This window comes from Xiphophorus maculatus, chromosome 7 (assembly GCF_002775205.1).
Source record: "Xiphophorus maculatus strain JP 163 A chromosome 7, X_maculatus-5.0-male, whole genome shotgun sequence".
Lineage (NCBI taxonomy): Eukaryota > Metazoa > Chordata > Actinopteri > Cyprinodontiformes > Poeciliidae > Xiphophorus > Xiphophorus maculatus.
Genome location: NC_036449.1, coordinates 30,431,680 through 30,450,261, shown reverse-complemented (window position 1 = coordinate 30,450,261; position 18,582 = coordinate 30,431,680). Strand labels below are relative to the sequence as shown.

General features: G+C 42.4%; 1 protein-coding gene across 10 annotated transcripts in view; it reads left to right on the top strand.

The window, feature by feature from the left end:
- The window catches only part of LOC102224286 (tensin-1-like), a 115,530-nt gene extending 97,289 nt beyond the window's left edge, over nt 1-18,241 (top strand). For 6 of the 10 annotated variants that reach the window (XM_023336789.1, XM_023336788.1, XM_023336793.1 and 3 more), the window contains 16 exons: nt 904-984; nt 2,939-3,120; nt 3,196-3,334; nt 6,534-6,629; nt 8,377-8,551; nt 8,664-9,676; nt 9,900-9,986; nt 12,045-12,173; nt 12,610-12,702; nt 13,568-13,645; nt 13,724-13,792; nt 13,893-13,919; nt 14,145-14,313; nt 14,607-14,675; nt 15,634-15,663; nt 15,741-18,241. In XM_023336789.1, coding sequence (XP_023192557.1) covers nt 904-984; nt 2,939-3,120; nt 3,196-3,334; nt 6,534-6,629; nt 8,377-8,551; nt 8,664-9,676; nt 9,900-9,986; nt 12,045-12,173; nt 12,610-12,702; nt 13,568-13,645; nt 13,724-13,792; nt 13,893-13,919; nt 14,145-14,313; nt 14,607-14,675; nt 15,634-15,663; nt 15,741-15,879 — 2,576 coding nt within the window. In that variant the 3' untranslated portion in view covers nt 15,880-18,241. The remainder of the gene's footprint in view (nt 1-903; nt 985-2,938; nt 3,121-3,195; nt 3,335-6,533; nt 6,630-8,376; nt 8,552-8,663; nt 9,677-9,899; nt 9,987-12,044; nt 12,174-12,609; nt 12,703-13,567; nt 13,646-13,723; nt 13,793-13,892; nt 13,920-14,144; nt 14,314-14,606; nt 14,676-15,633; nt 15,664-15,740) is intronic. The other 4 variants (XM_023336797.1, XM_023336791.1, XM_023336792.1 and 1 more) reach the window with 3 other exon arrangements.
- The last annotated feature ends 341 nt before the right edge of the window (nt 18,242-18,582 follow it).

Sequence of the window (18,582 nt, the reverse complement as noted above, 5' to 3'; positions counted from 1 at the left end):
TAAAATGGAAACAGAAAATAGCAGCTTGTACTGCATCATTCCTTCAGCTGTTTGTCCTTACGGTAAAGGTTCGGTCCGTTTAGGGCGGAGCTGCTAACATTTTGTCCATTGCTTGGGAGACGAAAAAATTGATTGCTTGCAACAAGCACAAGACATAACAGTACGCCACACTCGTCGTTGTAACGTCATGATGCCATGTTAGGTGACTGGGTCTAACCCCGCCTGCCCAGTCAGAGTCCAGCCGCCAGTGGAAACCAGGGATCATCTACCCAGCTTTTAGCTTCTCTGCCCTGTTCTTCTCCCTGGTAGATCAGTTTTTGGGGGGTCTAATTGTACAGAACTTAAGTCTCATTAAATGTGCAAACAAAAAAAAATTTTGATTTAAAAACCTGGAGTTTTTATTTCATAAAGTCCACACAGCTTGCCCTCATTTGGTCTTTATCTTCTGAGCGGCAGGACAGAGACCAGAGCAGAAAAATGGCCGAAGCCGTTAGCTGAAACATAAACATGCTCTGCCTTTATCTGGTTTCCTGGCCGTCTCCATCACTCAGCCTTAAACAGGAAGAGGTTTCCAGTCCGGCAGGTTGACAGTGTCCAGATAAAAGCATCTGACATCCTGCAGATGGGTTAGCACAGGGACATGAAGCACAGCGACAGAGAGAAGGCATTCTGGAATCAGAAACAAGCTTCAGTTCGTTTTAGTGCTATTCAAATGTTTAACTGTTGCTGTTTTATTTGAGTTTTCATGTGAGAGAACGGTGTGTGTCCTGAACAGGAGCACATGATGTCTGTTATCTTCCTCTTCTTCTGCTGTTATTTTCAGATGACCTCATCCTCCCTCTGCTCGTCTTTCTTCCAGTTTATCATAATCTCCTTTCTTTCATCGTTCATCTGTTTGTCCAGAGTACTCGGCTCGAGTCCAAAACATCAACCCCAGCATGACCTCTTCTCAGTCTGAGCACCGCCGCTCTCACTCCCTCTCGGGTTGGTTCTCCCAGCCGGTCTGAAGGAACGCTTCAGGAAAACAGGACATGGTTTTCCTTTTGTCTGAGCGTTCCTTCAGTCTGACTTCAAATCTCTTTCTGCTTTGCCTTTTCAGTGTGGTGGGCTTTTGTTGGCATTGAATCGTCTTTGTTTCACCTCTTCTTCCTCAATAAAAACTCTTTCCGTCATTCTCCAGCTTGAGAAACATCAAACTTTCTCACCACTCGTGTTTGTTCTGAGCTGCAGTTTCCTCTCTGAAGGTGAAGGAGTGGTCCGAACAGACCAGAGGGGATAACTTTAAAGTTTCACAACAACGGGACAGAGGAGGAACAAAGGAGGCTCTGTGTCCTGCCAGGAGAGAGCGTGTCACAAGATCTGTTTTGCCAAAGTTGGGGAACAATGCTGCAGCCAGGATACACTGGCCTCATTCAAAACCACTTTTATCACTTGAACCGTTTTCAAGATTTACAAAAGCAGACAAAGTAAATGCAGACCACAGTTGTCCTAGTTGGAAGCATCAGTGGACTTGTGTTTGTCCTCCGGAAGCTGGTGGCCCAAACTTCACCATGGAGGAAGATTCAAACCATAGAGGTGGAATTAGGTAACGATGGGATTCACATTTCATCAGAGCTGCCTTTACTTTAGTAGTTAGTTTTAGTTAACAGGAGCAGGTGTGACGATCAGAGGAAGCCACATGGATCGATCTCAGACTCGCCGTCATGCTGCGTCCACAGAATGATCGGAGAAAAGGCCTCATGGTTCTGGGATCGGCAGCTGTTAACCATTAGCCGTTACCATGGTAACAGCATACTGTAACAGGGAGGTGTGTGTTTTTGGACACATCTGGGCCTCAGTTTTAGAGCTCTGTCTCTCAGTGGGTGTTTCAGTTTTAAAACCAGGAAAAAAACTGATTTTTTCTGAGTAAGAGGCGCAGTAGAACAGCTGTTCTCATGTCCTCCATCTTTTCCATTCTGCCTGACTTCGTTTACAGCTGAGACCAGGCATCCGTCCAGCACAGCTCTGCCTTCAGTGCCTGCAGACCAAAGTACAGCAGCAGAGTAAATTGCATTTCCACTTGAGCTCAGAAGCCAGAGGTTTCCCACACTGCCCAGAGTCTCAATCCAATATGGCCACCTCATGTGAAACTGTTATAAAAGTTGAAGAAATAAAATGTTTATTGGCGCTTCTGATAGTTTGTATTGGATTAGACCAGCAGTGTAAACAGTGTTGTAAGCCTGTAAACTGGACGGCTAGGATCTGTCCTCCCAGCTGTTAAACTAAACATTTAGCGTTGTAACTAAATATGTGGCTTCCTAAATAAATATTTAACATTTTACACATTTTAAATGATTTCCGTCAGTAATAAAGAGGGAGAAAATGAAATACTTTATTTGGATGTAAAGCATCTGTTCGAATGTCTTGGTAATTCTTCCTCCTGGTGAAACTTTAAAACTGCCTCAGAACAAACACAATAAACTAAAATGTTCTTTGTCTTAAACTTATTTTTTTTCTGCCTTCCTCCAATAAGAACAAATCTTGATGCAAAATGTGATGATCTAACACACTGATTCTGTTTGTGCCGTCATTTTTCCAACCCTCCACTTTACACTTTGTTGCCTATTTGCATAAAAATCTTAACTCCAGTCCTGTTTGTTGTTGTAATGCTGCTAGCTTTCTGCCTGGCTCTCCAAGTTGAAGCAGATTAATGAAAATCAGCTTAACTCAGCGCTTTGCAGAGCCGCCAGAGTTTGATTTTATGAAAAAAGGAGCCTGTTTATTTACCCAGGTTGAGAATTTAACAGCATTTATTGGATATGATGCTAAAATGTTGGTGTGCGTTTGCTCCTTTAGCAACTTTCTCCAGCGTGCATGTGGAATATGAAAGGATGCTTTGCTTGGACCAACAAGCATTTGTTATCTCTGACCTTTGACCCTCATTTATACATCACCTCAGGGGTCCAGGCCCGTTCAGCACCTCCAGATGAACCGACAATCCTTCCCCGACGTCGCATCACCAGTGAGGGACACTCTGATGACGCGCTGTCCCCAGATGTCCCTGTTCGTTCTCCAGTGCGGTGCGTTTCTCCAGAGTTTGTCAGCGCCATAGCCATGAACCCTGGGGGACGGCCCAAGGAGGTAAAAAAGTCGCTCTGGATGCATCAAAACATTTAAAGTGATTGTTTTCTGATTGGATTTTTTCCGCCTCTACAGAAAAACATGCACAGCTACCGGGAGGCCTTTGAGGAGATGGAGGGAGGCCCCATCAGTCCTACACCCACAGCTGGTGGTGAGGCGTTACCCCAAACCCCCGCCTTCCCCGTCTCACCGCAAACCCCTTACTTCAATCTGTGTAAGTGCCCCCCCTCCGGCTGACAGATGGCACTGTGGAGCTTTGACTTAGATACTCATGTAATTCATACATAATTGATCATTTTAAAAATACAAGTTAAATTACAACCAACTCCTCTTCCTGTTTGAGATTTTCCCCCATATGAAAAAACAGGAAAGAAGGTTTGAAGGATTATAACCCTGATAAAAATGTGACCATTCAATCTAGATGTTTAACTCTTCTTTCTATTAGTGTCGTATAGGTCATGTTGTCTTACTAACTTTTTCAGTTTATTAAGTTCTGTTCCAGTTAACCTTTTGCCAAGATGACCTCTAAAAAACATGCAGAAATAATGTTCCTTCGTTGGCTTTCAGACGTCTCAGGCTACGTTCACACAGCAGATCTTGATGCTCCGTTATGACTTTGTTACGTGGTTGTTCATTCATTGAATGTGACTGTAATCAGACTTCTGTTTATGGAAGCAACAATGGACACTGCAGTCTATGAAATGATTTTCCAATTTGGATCGAATTGTTACTCTAAATAATTAAAGTAGCTCACTGTCTTTCTGTTGATTAGCTCCATCCAGAGTCAGCACTGCTTGTTTCAGCCATTGTTTGTGTTCAGATTTATTGTGTCTGGATTCTTCTATTGTAGTTTGACAATGCATGTAACACGTCAGCAACATAAGCGTCAGATAAAATGAAAAAATGACCATTCAGACTCTTTAAAAACTATCAGATAGGTATCTGATTTGTACCGCATATAAAAGTGTCATAAATCAGATTTTTTTTAGGGTTAATAGATTTGAATTGGGTCATTCAGAGTACCAGGCAAAGATGGAATATGGGTGACCTTCACCTGTTATATGAATGTAGCCTAGTAAAGCACACCGCATCCGTTTTGGTCCCTGATCCAACAGGAAATCAGATTGGATGATGTAGGCATCAATTAACACGGGGTCAACAGGGTCTCACAGACCGTTGGTGATTCCTCCATGACTGCATCTCCAAGGGACCAAGATAGCCCTGGGTCTATTTTGGTCACACAGCAAAGTGAGGGGAATGTCATGAGTGAGACAGTGGCAAAGTAAAACAGGGGGATATACAAACTTAAATCTTTTACTCGCTGAAAAAAATCTGTGTACTTAGACATGGTCGGAACTCAGAATTACCAAAATAAATTAAAAAGTGACACGGCGATCTTCTTCAAGCAGCTGGCGGGATTTTCCAGTTCTCTCTCGCAAATACTCGATCTCGCACGTCCAGTGGTCCGTAGAGAGACGGCTGTGTTGGAGTCTTCGTCAGGGAAAAATTGCCGAGTCGGATGCAAGTGATGTGTTTTGGACCCGAGTTAGCTTCCTTATAACTACATGCCTAGTTTTTAGTTACACAGCTCAGTTCCTCTGCTGTCGTCTTTAGGTCCTCATTAACAGGTAACGCTGTTCTTAAGAACACTAGTTTTCTCAGCTTGGCACAAAATGCAGTGTAGAAGTAAAAATGACCAATTCCCCAGCCAATCTTGTTGAAAATGCATGTTTGAGGATCAGTGCAGTCTGTTCTCAGTAGAAGGTGCTTCAGTCTTCATGTCTCTCCCACTCGTACCATCTATGACCAAAAGGTGCGGTTTCAAAGAATTGATTGCGATTCTTTGGTAAGTGGAGGGAGTCCCACCGTCCCAACCCGTCAGCCATACTGATCCCTGATCCCTGTTCTGTGCCTGAGTGTCTCTCTGCCCATCACTTATCACAGCCCTGCACGGCTTTGGCGTGAAAACCACACTGAAGAGCAGCACTGTGATGAGACTGCAGAGCAGTCAAAGCTTCAAATGAAAACTTGTCTTTACAAACCAAACTCTCAGCAGCTGCTGCTCTTCCTGCTCCTGTGACTGAGTTCCCATTGCTGCCCTGTTTCCCTGCCACAACCTGCTTCTTTCATTGTTACATTTTCTTGTTGTTCAGAATAATTACTTTTTGGCATGAAAAATGATAAATCATCTCAGTGATTCAGCAGGAATAAAACCTTTTCCCAGATACATGATTTCACCAGTGTTTAGTCGAGTCTCTTCCATACTTCATTCAAAGCTGAACAGTCGATGTGCCGTCACATGGTAGCAGGATGTTCGTATTACTCACACCTTACATACATATAAGACGCAGGTGACCACCTGGGGTCACCTGGTGCTTCCAGGAGTCAACGCCATGGAGAGAGAGCCACACCTTTCTTCTCTTCCACTGACAGTGACTTTACTATTCAGGAGTTTTTAGCCATTTTGACAATCTTTATAGGTATTGTGTGAATATCCATACAAATTACCGTAATTTCTCACCATGTCTGATAAACGGTCCTCAAAACTAGTCATGTCGCCTGCAGCCACAAAAACCGGATAGTTGAAGAGAAGCAGTGGAAGCGAAATATTAACACTGCCATCGGGGCAAATATCTGCGTAAAACATGGCAACAAGCTTCTGGACAAATTCCACAACATTTTGCACAGAGCTGTGTGCAAAATAGTTTGACTCAAGTCTGGTGACGAGAAGGAAAGGAAGACGCATCCTAATTTCAACGCTTTGGATGAAGTATGGGAGAGCCTTTAGTTTCATACATCTTCATAAAAGATTAAAAGTTGTTTAACTGATAATGTATGAGCCTGTAAATCATATTTCTTAGTTTTAACTGGTAGGAAAAAAGTGTCAGTTAAAAGGAGTAAGCAGGTATTAGTCCAATAAACTCTTTTATGATTAGAGGTTAGGGCATAAAGACCTTTGACTTTATTTCAGTTTAAACTTAGATGTGTTTACGTATCTTTAATGTTTAATGCCTGATTTGCTTCATGGTCCAGACAGGCAAAGACCCCAAAACCTTTAATCAGAGGTTCTTCATCGGTTCAACTCAGCTCTGCTTTAATGCACCTTGTTCTACTAGGAGTCAGGTTGGGTCAGAGTTTGACTGAGATTGGTCACATGCATGTTTTGATCCTCCATCAGAGCATGAAGCATGGGAACACCCAACTGAATATGTCCGTCTTTGTACCACCCAGACATGCTGATGGTTCCTTACCTGGTTGGTTGTTCAAATCACATTTCTAAGAGTTGACAGAAATAAAAATAGCATCCTAAATGGAACCACAGTTTGTAAGTCAGATGGTCAACAGGTAACCGCTGTCAGCATGGCTGTAAGTCTCTGTCTTTGTGTGGTGCTAACTGCCCCGTTTCCCTCCAGGTCGGTCTCCTCCTGGTCTTACCAAGACTCCTCTGTCAGCCCTGGGCTTGAAGCCTCACAACCCGGCAGAAATACTCCTCAACCAAACAGGCTCAGGTTGGTCCTGAAACCATGAAGATGTCTTTATGGTCATAGGTCAGGGATTACTGTGCAGTGACCTCCTAGTCACTGTAACAAGACCTTCAGGTCATCTGAAGAAACAACAATGAAAATAATGTTTAAATCAAAAGGATGGGATGTTGATTTGCTTAGAGCTGTAAGCTCCAAGGAAGACGCCGCCATTACTAAGACTGTGAATTCCTACATCATGTTGTTCTTTACAATATGTTGTTTCTGCGTTATCTCCAATGATGCCAAACAGATGATGAGAGCAGTGAAAGGGAGGAAGGTAAGAATTGGAGATTGTTGCAGTAGCCACCTCATTTATCTTAAAGGGCGATTATCATCATTTTTATAACTTCTGTTCAGGCTAATAGCTCAGGACAGGTTCCTTCCCTCCCACCAAAGACCTGTTTAAATTGAAACACACAAGGCATTCAGGAACACAAAGTTGAAAGTTGGCACAGAGTGTTGACATTAATTTTAAAACATAAAACTTGGGCATGAATGCAAAAAAAGAAAAAACACCCAACCAGGTCAAAAGTAGTCATAGTCAGCACTTTGAATGGGAGTGAAGGTTAATATGGTGATTCATTCCATGGGGAGGAAGAAGTCAAAAGAGACAAAACAGAAACACCTTACCCAGAGATTTAGGATGTTTTCACAGTCAGACTCAGTTTTATTGGGGACCAAAACTGCAATATTTGTTCCATTTTTTAGCTGCTGTGGTTCTCTTTCATACTGCACTGAGTCAAACCAACCAAATCCTCTAAGCAACCCGTTTACCCACTCACCTGTGGTGGTGCTGCACCAAGAACCACTGAAGGAAACGACGCGGAAATAACAGTTTCTGGTCTGCTTGGCATTCACATATGCCTTAGAATTGCATTAGTTCACTTCCACTGAGTCAAGAGCTAGGTTTGTAGGTGGACCAGAGTTTGCCTTTTTGGTTCCTTATCAGAGTTTGATTGCACATTCACACCTCCCCAAACAAACAAATCTAGCTCAGTCACAGAAACATGCTGTAACAGCTAATTTTTAGCAAGGATGTTTTTTCCAGCTAAACTTAATTCTCGTGAATAGCTGCCTCCGCCTCTACATCTGATGTAGCTGCATTGTGTAGCATTTTTATCCCTCAAGCTTTGGTTTGTTCCTTCCTAGGAATTCCCATTGTCCACTTCCCCACCTTTAGGGTTAGGCTTTACTTCCACAGAGCTCCTCCTCATTTCCTGGATGTGCTCACTCTATCCTTTCACTTTCTCCAATAAGCGGGCACACCTCCATTTGATCCCAGCTTTGAGAAAGTTTTCTCGTCTACAGAGAAATTTGTGTGGTACTGTTCAGTTCCAGGAAATGAATCATTGTTGATATACAGTATATAGTAATGCCATTTTGTTTTAGTGGGCATCTATCAAAAGGCTAATTGTGTTTCAAAAACTTGACTGGATTTTTAAAACCCCTTTATTTGTCTTATTTTAAAGGGTTTGTAGGTTTTCTGACTGGTGATGATGGTGATACGCCCTTTAAGATCCGTCTCACTTATCCTTGTCAGCATCATCAGCTACTCATTTTATTTTATTTTTTTAAAGGAGCATTCACTATTAGTTCCTTCTCCTTTGACTTGATTGTTCCATTGTATCTCTTGCTCAAGGGGAAAAAAACACAATTCAGAAACCAATCATCAAAAATGTACAGCATGAGGCTATACATTTAAATCTTACACTCTTTTTTTTTTTTAATCAAGGCCCAAGAAGCTATGTGGAGTCTGTGGCGAGGTCGGCAGTGGTAGGCGGACAGCCACCAACATCACCTCGGAGCCTTAGTCCTCCTGGAGACATCAAGCAGCGAGGTCCAAGCCCAACCACTCATACACTGAACCCACCTTTATCCAGCAGCAGTCCCATCCAGGACTCACAGGGGTGAGTCAGTTACATAGTGCCAAGTCCTGGTCCTCAAACTAAGGCTACATTCATACACTAGGCAAATGCGATCCATACAACCCAACTAATAGATTTCTTCCCTCAATTGTAGAGATCATCTCCAAGCAGAAAGCAGCATTAGCACTCCATCCCAACCGACTTTTGATTCTGGGTTCCACTCACACCCCCCAGAGAGTTCGTACCCTACTCGCACGCCATCAAATCAAGACCTAAATCCATCCACTTCTCCTTACCTGGACTCCAGCTCTCCAACCTCTTCCTACTTTGGATCTACAACCCCAACACTGTCCTATCTTGGTCCTAGCAGCCTACTGGGAAGCTATCCAGGCTCTGAACCCAGCCCACCTCTCTCAGAGCCCTCAAAGACCACACATGGCAATGAAAGTCTCCAGCTACAACCAAACATCCACTGCTCCAACTATAAGCCCGTCCTCCAGCAGAACTTCAGTGTCAAACAAGATGGATCCATCCAGACAGGTCAAACCCCCCCATCTAACGGCTTTGAGATAGTAATGGCAGATCTTGGTGGCAGTCCGATCCTTGGTCGTCATCTGCCTCAGGGAGCACAGAGCAGTCCAGTTCTCAGCAGACAGACTTCTCAACACAGCCCGATTCTCAGCCGGCAGCCGTCCCTGGGTCAGGCCATTCAGAGCAGTCCTGTGCTTAGCCGACAGCCATCTATCACACACCCTCAAGGAAGCCCAGTGTTGGGCTGTCATTCATCTGTTACACAAATGTCCCAGAGAAGCCCCAGTTTAGATCGTCACCCCATGCACAGTGGTTACACCACACCAGATGAAAGACATGGAAACTTGTCGAGGCAGAGTAGCTCTTCGGGATATCAGGGGCCACCCACTCCCTCCTTTCCCATTTCCCCTGCTGGCTACTCGGATGGGGGGATGAGTGTAGGTTTCAGGCAAGGTAGCCCAGCCCCTGGCTTCCAGCCACAGCTCCCAGAGAAGAGACGCATGTCAAGTGGCGATAGACCAAATGGAGCACTGTCCTATGGGACGCTAAATGGGAAGATCATGTCCCCAGTGAGTGGAGGGAGTACTCCTGGCTACTTCCACACCCTCTCAGACTTCTCACGGTTCAATATGAATGGTAAGAACATACATTTTGAGAACACATACTTATTCAGATGTTCAGAGGGTTCTTCCAAGCTATCTCTAGCAGAATTAATAAATATCTGAATTCAGATTTGTCATGTCCTCAAGACAAGATTTATAATGTGATAAAAGAGCCTTGAAGCATTTTTCTATAACTGTATATCATATCTCATTTTTCACAAACAAAGGTTCTCATCGTAGTTTTATTTTTACTGCAGATGGAACCCCGGAGACCAAGCTGAATGTTAAATTTGTTCAGGACACTACCAAGTTCTGGTACAAGCCAGACATCTCCAGGGAGCAAGGTACGCTGCTTTTAGACTGTCGAGTTCACGTTTTCAGCCTCTGTGGGGTAACTTTGTTTTAGTTGTTGGAAAAGAGGCTCCTCACATTCAGAAGGAGCAGTGTGGATTTTAATCCTGGCTGGGGGATATTGGACCAGATCTTTAACTTAAATAAATCATTGTTTTGTTGTCTTAACCATGTGTACTTTGTGGATCTGGATGAGGATCACTAAACAGTCCCCTTGAGGTATTTTGTGTGAAAACAATTTCTTTCAAGGGCTATTCTCTCTTTGTATTCCCAAAGTCAATGCTTTGTACAAAGTTTTCAGAACAAATTTGTCTTGTTCTGGGGTTGGAGTGTTTTATGTTCATGAAACATATCTGAAAGTGTAGTTACGAATGAAGGGAGTGTCTGCTATGCTTCTGTTGTCATCAGCATCTGAGGGGAACAAAAAGTAGAGCCACTGCTCCTCCCAATGAAAAGTAATCAGTCCAAGTAATTCAGGCATTGATCAGGATGCCTCCTTCATGAATTCTTTCATAGAAGCAGTGAGGAACTGGCTCTAGCACCAGCCCCGGTTAAGAAGTTGAACCTCAGCGGTGGAAAAGCCCTTTTTGATATGAGCCTACCTTTTGGGGTGTTTCTAAGCCTGATTGTCTAGTGGACTGTTTGTTGACCAAAATTGCAACATGTATTGAAATTTCAGCAGGTATGGTTCACTTTCACACTGCACTGTATCAAACGAACGTCATTGAGCGCAACCTCCTTCTTTACTAACTTAATAAAAATGGAGTGGCGTCAGATTTTATTGATTGTAGGATTTTGCTTTTGTCTTTGGTACAAGAACACAAGCCATTTCTCCTGCTGGCGCTCGATACACATGTCTGTTTTGGTTGTATTTAGCCATTCTGTACTGCACTGTAGTCCGCTTCCTGCTGTTGGGGCAATCCCTAGTCCACTTGGCATTGCATTCGAACAGCACCAGAGTTCACTTCAACTGGGCCAAGGGCTGCTGTGAATGCACCCTTGGCTTCCCCCACCCAGCATAAGTCTGGACACTGGCTGGGTCTCTTCAAAATTCCTTTTTTTTGTTTTGCATTATGAATCAAGTAAGGAATCATTTACAGTTTATCTTGTGTTCTTTAGGCTTGGTTAATGGTGGGATATGCACATACTTTTAGAAGGTGTGTTATGTTTTCATTTAATGCTGCACAGATGGTTAAATATTCATGGTTTTCACTCTGAGATGATGGACATAAAATCAGTGACCCTGTAACATCATTTTGTAGAAATAATGAATATGCATGTGGTCTTTGGTTTGGGTCAGTTGCCACCAGCCATCCTGCATGCATTTTCTCCCTTGCGTTATATTGCATCATCTTGAAATCATGCACAACTGCAATGACATCAGGCGCATGCAGTTTATATTTAGTGCAGTCCCAAAGAGTGAAAACCACAGCATATGTAGAGAATTACTGAATATCTCATTCATCTCTCTTAAACTGTCACATGTGCAGCAGTAAGGACTAAAGCTTGTCTCCTGAGTGTCTGAAGCAAGTCGTCATGCTGGAGACTAAGCTCATGGTTTACTTCTTAATTTTTTTTAATTTGCATCATTTTAGAGCTTTATTGCTTCTTCCTATATTTAAATGTTAGCACTCAAATCTAGTTAGTGTCACCGCTTTGCTATGGCTAAGAGGTTAAATTGAAAAATTACAACAATCTATATTTGTTTTGTTAAAAAACAAACAGTAATGTGACCCTAGTATTGTAATGTTCTTGTTACTCTATCTGCTGGAACAAAGCTCTTCTTTTTGCCCATTATTCTTTTAACATCCATGCAAATCAATATCTAGACATTAATCTCATGATACTCATGTTTTAAAAGATTTATACCAGAATAGTGTCTGGAAACTGAATAATCAGAGATTATCTTGTATAAAAGTATCAGTGCTCTACAGAGGCACAGTGATTGGCTGGTTGACCGTCTGAAGGCGGTCCACCTTCAGACGACAAAATGTTGCTCTCAACATCCACACTTCCTCTGATGTATTCATAAATATGTTGTGTGATTACAGCCATCAACCTGCTGAAAGACAGAGAGCCGGGAGCCTTCGTCATCAGAGACAGCCACTCGTTCAGAGGGGCGTACGGCTTGGCCATGAAGGTGGCGTCCCCTCCACCCTCTGTGCATCAGAGCAAGAAAGGTAGGAGGCTTCTGTACTGCAGCCACTGTTGATTTGGCCCCAGTTAAGGTTGAGATAATGTGAGTGAGAGGTGGTGTAATCCCGGCCATGTTAACATGAAGGAACAGATTTGTAGCCCGGACATTGAACTTCTGGCTGTGGGAATGCGGCCGTGTTATTTACCGAGGGAGTTTACGTCCGCCATTTTGATCGCTGTTTACATTCCCCCATCAGCTGATGCAGCGGTGGCCTGTGACGTCATCAGCTCTACCGCAGCCAAACTCCAGACTAAACACCCGGACGTTGTTATTGTGTCTTGTCTTGTCTCTATGCTGTAACTGCGAAGTAATTTCCCTGCTGGGATGAATAAAGTACTTCTATTCTATTCTATTCTATATCATGGCAACAAAGAACTGAGAACTGGTCCGATGTTAATCGGTTGTTCTGTGCCATGCAGGTGACATCACCAACGAGCTGGTGAGGCACTTCCTGATTGAGAGCAGTCCTAAAGGAGTGAAGCTGAAAGGCTGTCCCAATGAGCCTTATTTTGGTAAGCAGAACATCAGCAGCCATCTTTGTACAATTAGACAAGTCAAACATAAGCATATATCTGCTTTTCTCTAACTTATTAAAATGATGTCTTTATAATCTACATTAACACTGTGGACTGTTTTCAATGGGTTCAGGTCATTAGAGCAAGGGAGCCATGTTAGCAGTTTTATCTATAATACCTCTACTGGCTACTTGGATACATGTGATGGAAAACTGTCCTGCATGAAACCAATGTCTATGTTTTCCTGAACCACTGTTTGAAGAAAATGTCTTCTAGAAACTAGCAGCAGGTTCTGAAGTTAATTTTGAGGCATTCTTCAATCCAAAAAGGCCCAATCAGCTCTTTACAGTACCCCACCTCACCCTTCCTAGCAGGAAGTGAACCTCTGTACCTGGTACTGATCCACCAACAGGATCATCCATCTGGTCCTTCAAGAGTCACTCTCATTTCATCCATAAAGCCTTTGTAGAATCTGTCTTCAGACATTTCTTGGCCCAGTCTAGATGCTTCAGATTCTTGTTCAGCAGTGGTTGGGTGAGCTCTGAACTTCTTGTACTCTAGTTCCTCCAAGTAGGTGGCAGTTAGAGTCTATGACAGATGGATTCCTGGTAGCTTCAGGATTGATTCTTCTCAAATCCTTGGCAAGTCATTGGTGTCTTTTTCTCTCAACCCGCTTCTTGCAACCCAAAACATTTGATGGTTCTGTGAACACACCTTGACATCTTAGCTATTTCAAGAGTGCTGCAACCTTTTGAGAGACTTTTGGTGATTATTGACTAAATGTCTCCTTATTTTCTCTCACAAGTTGAGGCTACTTTGAGTATGAAAGATTAATTGAAAGAGTTGTTTTTCTGTTTGGCAGGTTGTCTCTCTGCTTTGGTCTACCAGCATGCCATCACACCTCTGGCGCTCCCCTGCAAACTCCTCATCCCTACCACAGGTATTGATTGACCTTCCACTCTGTTTTTAGAAGCATTGCTTTAGGTTTTTTTTAAGGTTGTAAATGTGCTTTCTGTAGATCTGATGGAAGAAGCTCCAGAGGTCACAGCTACAAACCCGCTGGCTGAAAGGCTGAAACAAGGAGCAGGTAACACATCAGAAACATCTAATCCTGCTGTTGAAAGTTCAGTTATCTGGTGTCAGAGGCAGCGTTTAGATTCTCACAACTTGACTCCTTGTTATCTCAGTGCAGAGGGCCCCAGCTGAGTCCCATGGTAAAACCACTTTCACATCTGGAATGTGCATCTTACATGTTGGTCTATGTTCTTAACAGCAGCGTCCAGCATCTCCTCAGTAACCTTTCTGTGGAATGATTTTCCTCCTAAAACTCCCAGATTCCTTCCTGAAGCATGAGCCACGTTAAAACGTTTTCTGCATGAACAGAGGTGATCCTGCTCAACACGTTTGATCCATCTGGGGTGATTTCTCTCTCCTCCCAGCATGCAACGTTCTCTATATCAATTCGGTGGAGATGGAGTCCCTGACGGGTCCCCAGGCTGTTGCCAAGGCGATTTCTGAGACGCTGGCTGCGGCTTCGCCCCCCACCGCCACCGTTGTGCACTTCAAGGTGTCTTCCCAGGGCATCACGCTCACTGACAACCAGAGGAAGTAAGTCGGAAACATCCTCCCCGTTCTGACACCAGTCAGAATAACACAAGGTTTCGGTTTTATCTTTAGGCATGTCCTTACCAGAGATACATGACGCTGCAAAATGAACTAAATTCAGACTACCTAACCACACACTCTCAGACACAAACTGAGTGTTGTTTAGATAACATCATGTAACTGGTGAATAAACTCAAAATGACCAAAACATTCTGGTAGAAACTTTCCACAGCAACATTTGTAAGCAGTTCCATGAAAAAACTAATCCAGCAACATGATTTTTTCCTCTTTTCCAGGCTTTTTTTCCGACGCCACTATCCTGCTAACACCGTCACCTTCTGCAATACAGACCCTCAGGACAGGAAGTAAGTCAGACAGAAATCTAGACTCATGATTTCTTTTGTGTTCAACCCTTCCCTTGTTGAATGTATCAAAAAACAAAATGTGAAACAAAACTAAACCAGCTACAGTAACCAGCTTTCTCTCTAAAAACTGGATTGGTGGAGAATTTCCAACAAATCTGACATGCACTGATGGGCTAACTAAAACGTTAGCTGTGCTAATCATATAGCATGAATCATTAACATTAGTTTCACTAACCCTAAATCGCTATATCATAAACTTCAATGCAAATTATATTTACCCTTGAAAGACTACAACCCTCAAGCATCAATTATGTATAATTACATAATAATTGACATGTTGTATGACACCTTTAGATATAGTATTTATGTTTATATCTTGTTCTCTACTGTCCATGTTAAAACTTGAGGAAACAAAAAATGCTGTGTAAACAGACTTCAAAATAAGAGCGTGAAGAAATGTCTAACAGATTTTAAACTTTACTCACATGAAAGTTCATAAAACAGCCAAGTAAATTACTGCTTTAGAATTTATTTTGAAAAATATTTTGCAAAAGCGAAGTGTGCTCAACGTTTTCAAAGTTAGCAAACATGCGGAATGAAAAATTAGCTCACTATTAGTGAATTAGAGGAAATGTGCCCTCCACAATTTTCTTTTGCAACAAAAATATTTAGGCCAAGATGACTAACAATTTTAAATAAGGTGTTAATTACAATCTAGTTGTGAATCTGTTAGAAAATGAAGGGATTACAGATTTGGAAGCATTTTTGGGAGTAAAACCTTTGAAAGATCAGAAGGATTTTAAAATTACAATTTAGTTTCCTTAGAGGCATGTAAAGAAGCTGTAGTTGTGACTGGAGGTCCATTTTTCATCCTTACTATGCATTTGAACAGTTCTCTGTGTCCAGGGAAAACATGAGAAAAAGAAATCCCTAACTTGTGTATTTTTTACCCTTCCAGATGGAGCAACCCTGAGGGCGGCCCAGCCAAGTGAGTGGCTGCTCCATCAGCAGCGTTTCCTGCTGAATCCGACCTTCCTCCTCTTTAAATCTCTCGTTTCTTTTCAGGCTCTTCGGATTCGTGGCGCGGAAGCAGGGAAGCACAACGGACAACATTGGCCACATTTTCGCGGAGCTGGACCCGGACCAGCCGGCCAGCGCCATTGTCAACTTTGTGTCGAAGATAATCGCCTCGCAGCCCCGATGAGGAGCGGGCTCAACCCCGTCCCTCTTGGCCCGGTTCCTTTAAAACCTTTGGTTGCTTTTCATTTCTTCTTCGATGTCGCCCTTTTTTCTTGCTCTGTCTCCTTTAAGACGTGTGGTTGTTCTCAGTCGGGCTTCAGAACAGAGCAGAGGAAGTGACGGATGGGGGGTAGCTGTGTTTGACGGGGGGGTAATTAAGCCTCCAGGGAAGAAGGAATGATTGTGTGCAAATGTGAACATTTTTATGTTGTTTTTTAAGGAGGAAGTGAAGTTGTGTGAAAGTGGATTGTTTATCTTTCAGACTGCTCAACCAAAGATTTAACAAAGGTAGTCCAGGGTGTGAACCGCGCACGGCCGAGGAAGGGTCACAAGTACTCTTTTGTAAAACAGATATGGCTGCTTGATCCAAAAACAAAAAACAAGTTTCTGTCTGTATGTACTGATACTGCAGGTCAATCCTGCACCACTGCTGTCTTACATGAAACACTGTTGGACATTTTGCAGCTGGTGGGGGTCTGTAAATATTCTGAATGGCTTTTATTTTGGAGTAGGAATAGTAGACGACATCTGGCGTTTGTTTTCTAAAGCTTTGGAAAAAAAAAATCCACGATGTCTTAAAGATGCAGGACTGAAGCTGATGACCGTCACTGTGCCCTCACTTCATGTCCGCCACCATCGCAGCAGTTTAACTCACGACTCAAAGGCTCAGAGCTGATCGTTCTTTACGGCTCTCGGGTTTTTGTCTGTGGAAACGAGTCAGATCACTCACCCTACTCAAAAGTAAGCTATACCTATAAATATATATGAGTTCTATATATAAACTTCCATTGGTTTAAGATATTTATTTTTTTGCTTCATTTTAACTTGTATACCTGTATTATAAAGTATACATTACTAAAAACAGAGAAGATGGCTGAGAAGTTGTAAAGCGTGTGCTTTTAAAGTGCATCACTGTTGTTTTGAATGTTTTCCACGTTTTGTTTTCTTTTAACACTTTTGTTTTATGTTTTATTGGGGAAATATTTTGTATCAAAGAATATTATCAAAGTCCAAATTGGAGTTGATCTAAAGTGATGCCAGAAACAAATGATTTGTTGCCTTGAACCTACCTAGAAAATACATCATCCACATTCAGTACCTGAAGTATGTGGGATGGTATCGAGGTCCGGTCCAATACGGTTTTCATTCTGATCCCTCAGAGTCGGTTTCATTTCTTAAAACCCAACGAAAGCAGCAGCTGTGATGATGAACAGGTCAGAATCTCTTTACCTGTAATGTACAACTGGGTCCACTCACTGACCACAACGGATCACCACAACCTTAACCATCCAGGAGGAACAGTCTGACCTGGATGCAGACCATTTAAGGAGACGGAAACGTCTAGAATTGTTTCATGGAGTTTAGCGACACAAAAGCCCACTGCTGACCGTCCAGAACCCTCAAAGTAAGCCTCTACAAAGCAAAGACAGGACAAAGATGTGCAAGGTTGTGAAAATTAATGCACTTACATCTACACCAGAACATGTAGGACATAGAGATGCTAAAGCGGGTCGTCCAGAGCTCACACACTCCAATAACACAATGCAGACCACAATGCAGACCGCAGTCCTAATAGGGCTCAGCCCCCTATTAGGACTGAGGCCTATACAAGCACTGTGCCTAATGCAAACCCAAAATTTCAACCCAATTCAGCTCCATTGATGCATTACCTAACAAATGTAAACCTCCTCATATTCCCAAAAGACAGGAAAGATTTCAGGATGAGAACCGATTCAACCGGACTCTTTGTCTGCAGGTGCAACGTTGAAAACCCAAATCCTCCCAGTCAGGTGAAATGAGACACTACTGCCCTCCTGTGGTGCAGTAGAAGAACTACAACAGATTCTAATTCAGTGTTTTAACTGTATTGGATGAGAAATCAAATCTGAAAAATTAAGAACTGGTTGGCAGCAGGATGATTGATTAGACATATTTGGAGCCTTATGATAAATTTTTAAAAATGCAGCACTTACAGGGTTTTTGTATCTAGAATGTATTTATTAGCTGGGGGGCTTGCACGCTCAACTGTAACCGTAATGCTGCTGACTAATCTCTACACAGCATCCAGTTTTACTCAAACCAGGCCCGTCGGTAGTTTATAGATGCTCTTGACTCGGCTTATGTAACAACAAAAAAAAATTTAAAACGTCAGTTTTTGCTTCCAAAACAATTACTGAAGTAAAATGACTTTGAGCTAAGAGTCTGGACTGTAGAGTGTATGAATGAGCTGCGATTTCTGTAAAGAGCTTTGTTGATTTTGGTTTGCTACATGGTATGCATTTTATCATTTCAGATTGATAAAAACATTAAAAAGCAGTACAAATCAACATGTTGGAGTTTTATTTGTACTTATGAAGAGTCAGTTTCTTTTGTTGACTGGAGGAAAATCCCTAAAGAATCTAACTTTATATGCTTCTTTGGGTGGCTATTACTGGGATCATAGGAAAGTGATGTGAAGATTATTATACAATACAAACAGAAAAGATTTAAGATACAATTTCTGCATAGACAATGTAAAGTTTTAACTCTGGTTCGTATTAGAGGCAAACAATCTTTAATCAGTTGCTATATTTGATATTTGATATGGTTTCCTGAGCTGACCTCCACTTTAATAAAAGGGTTAACATTTTAAAAAATATTTGTTTTTATATTATATTAATTCATTGTG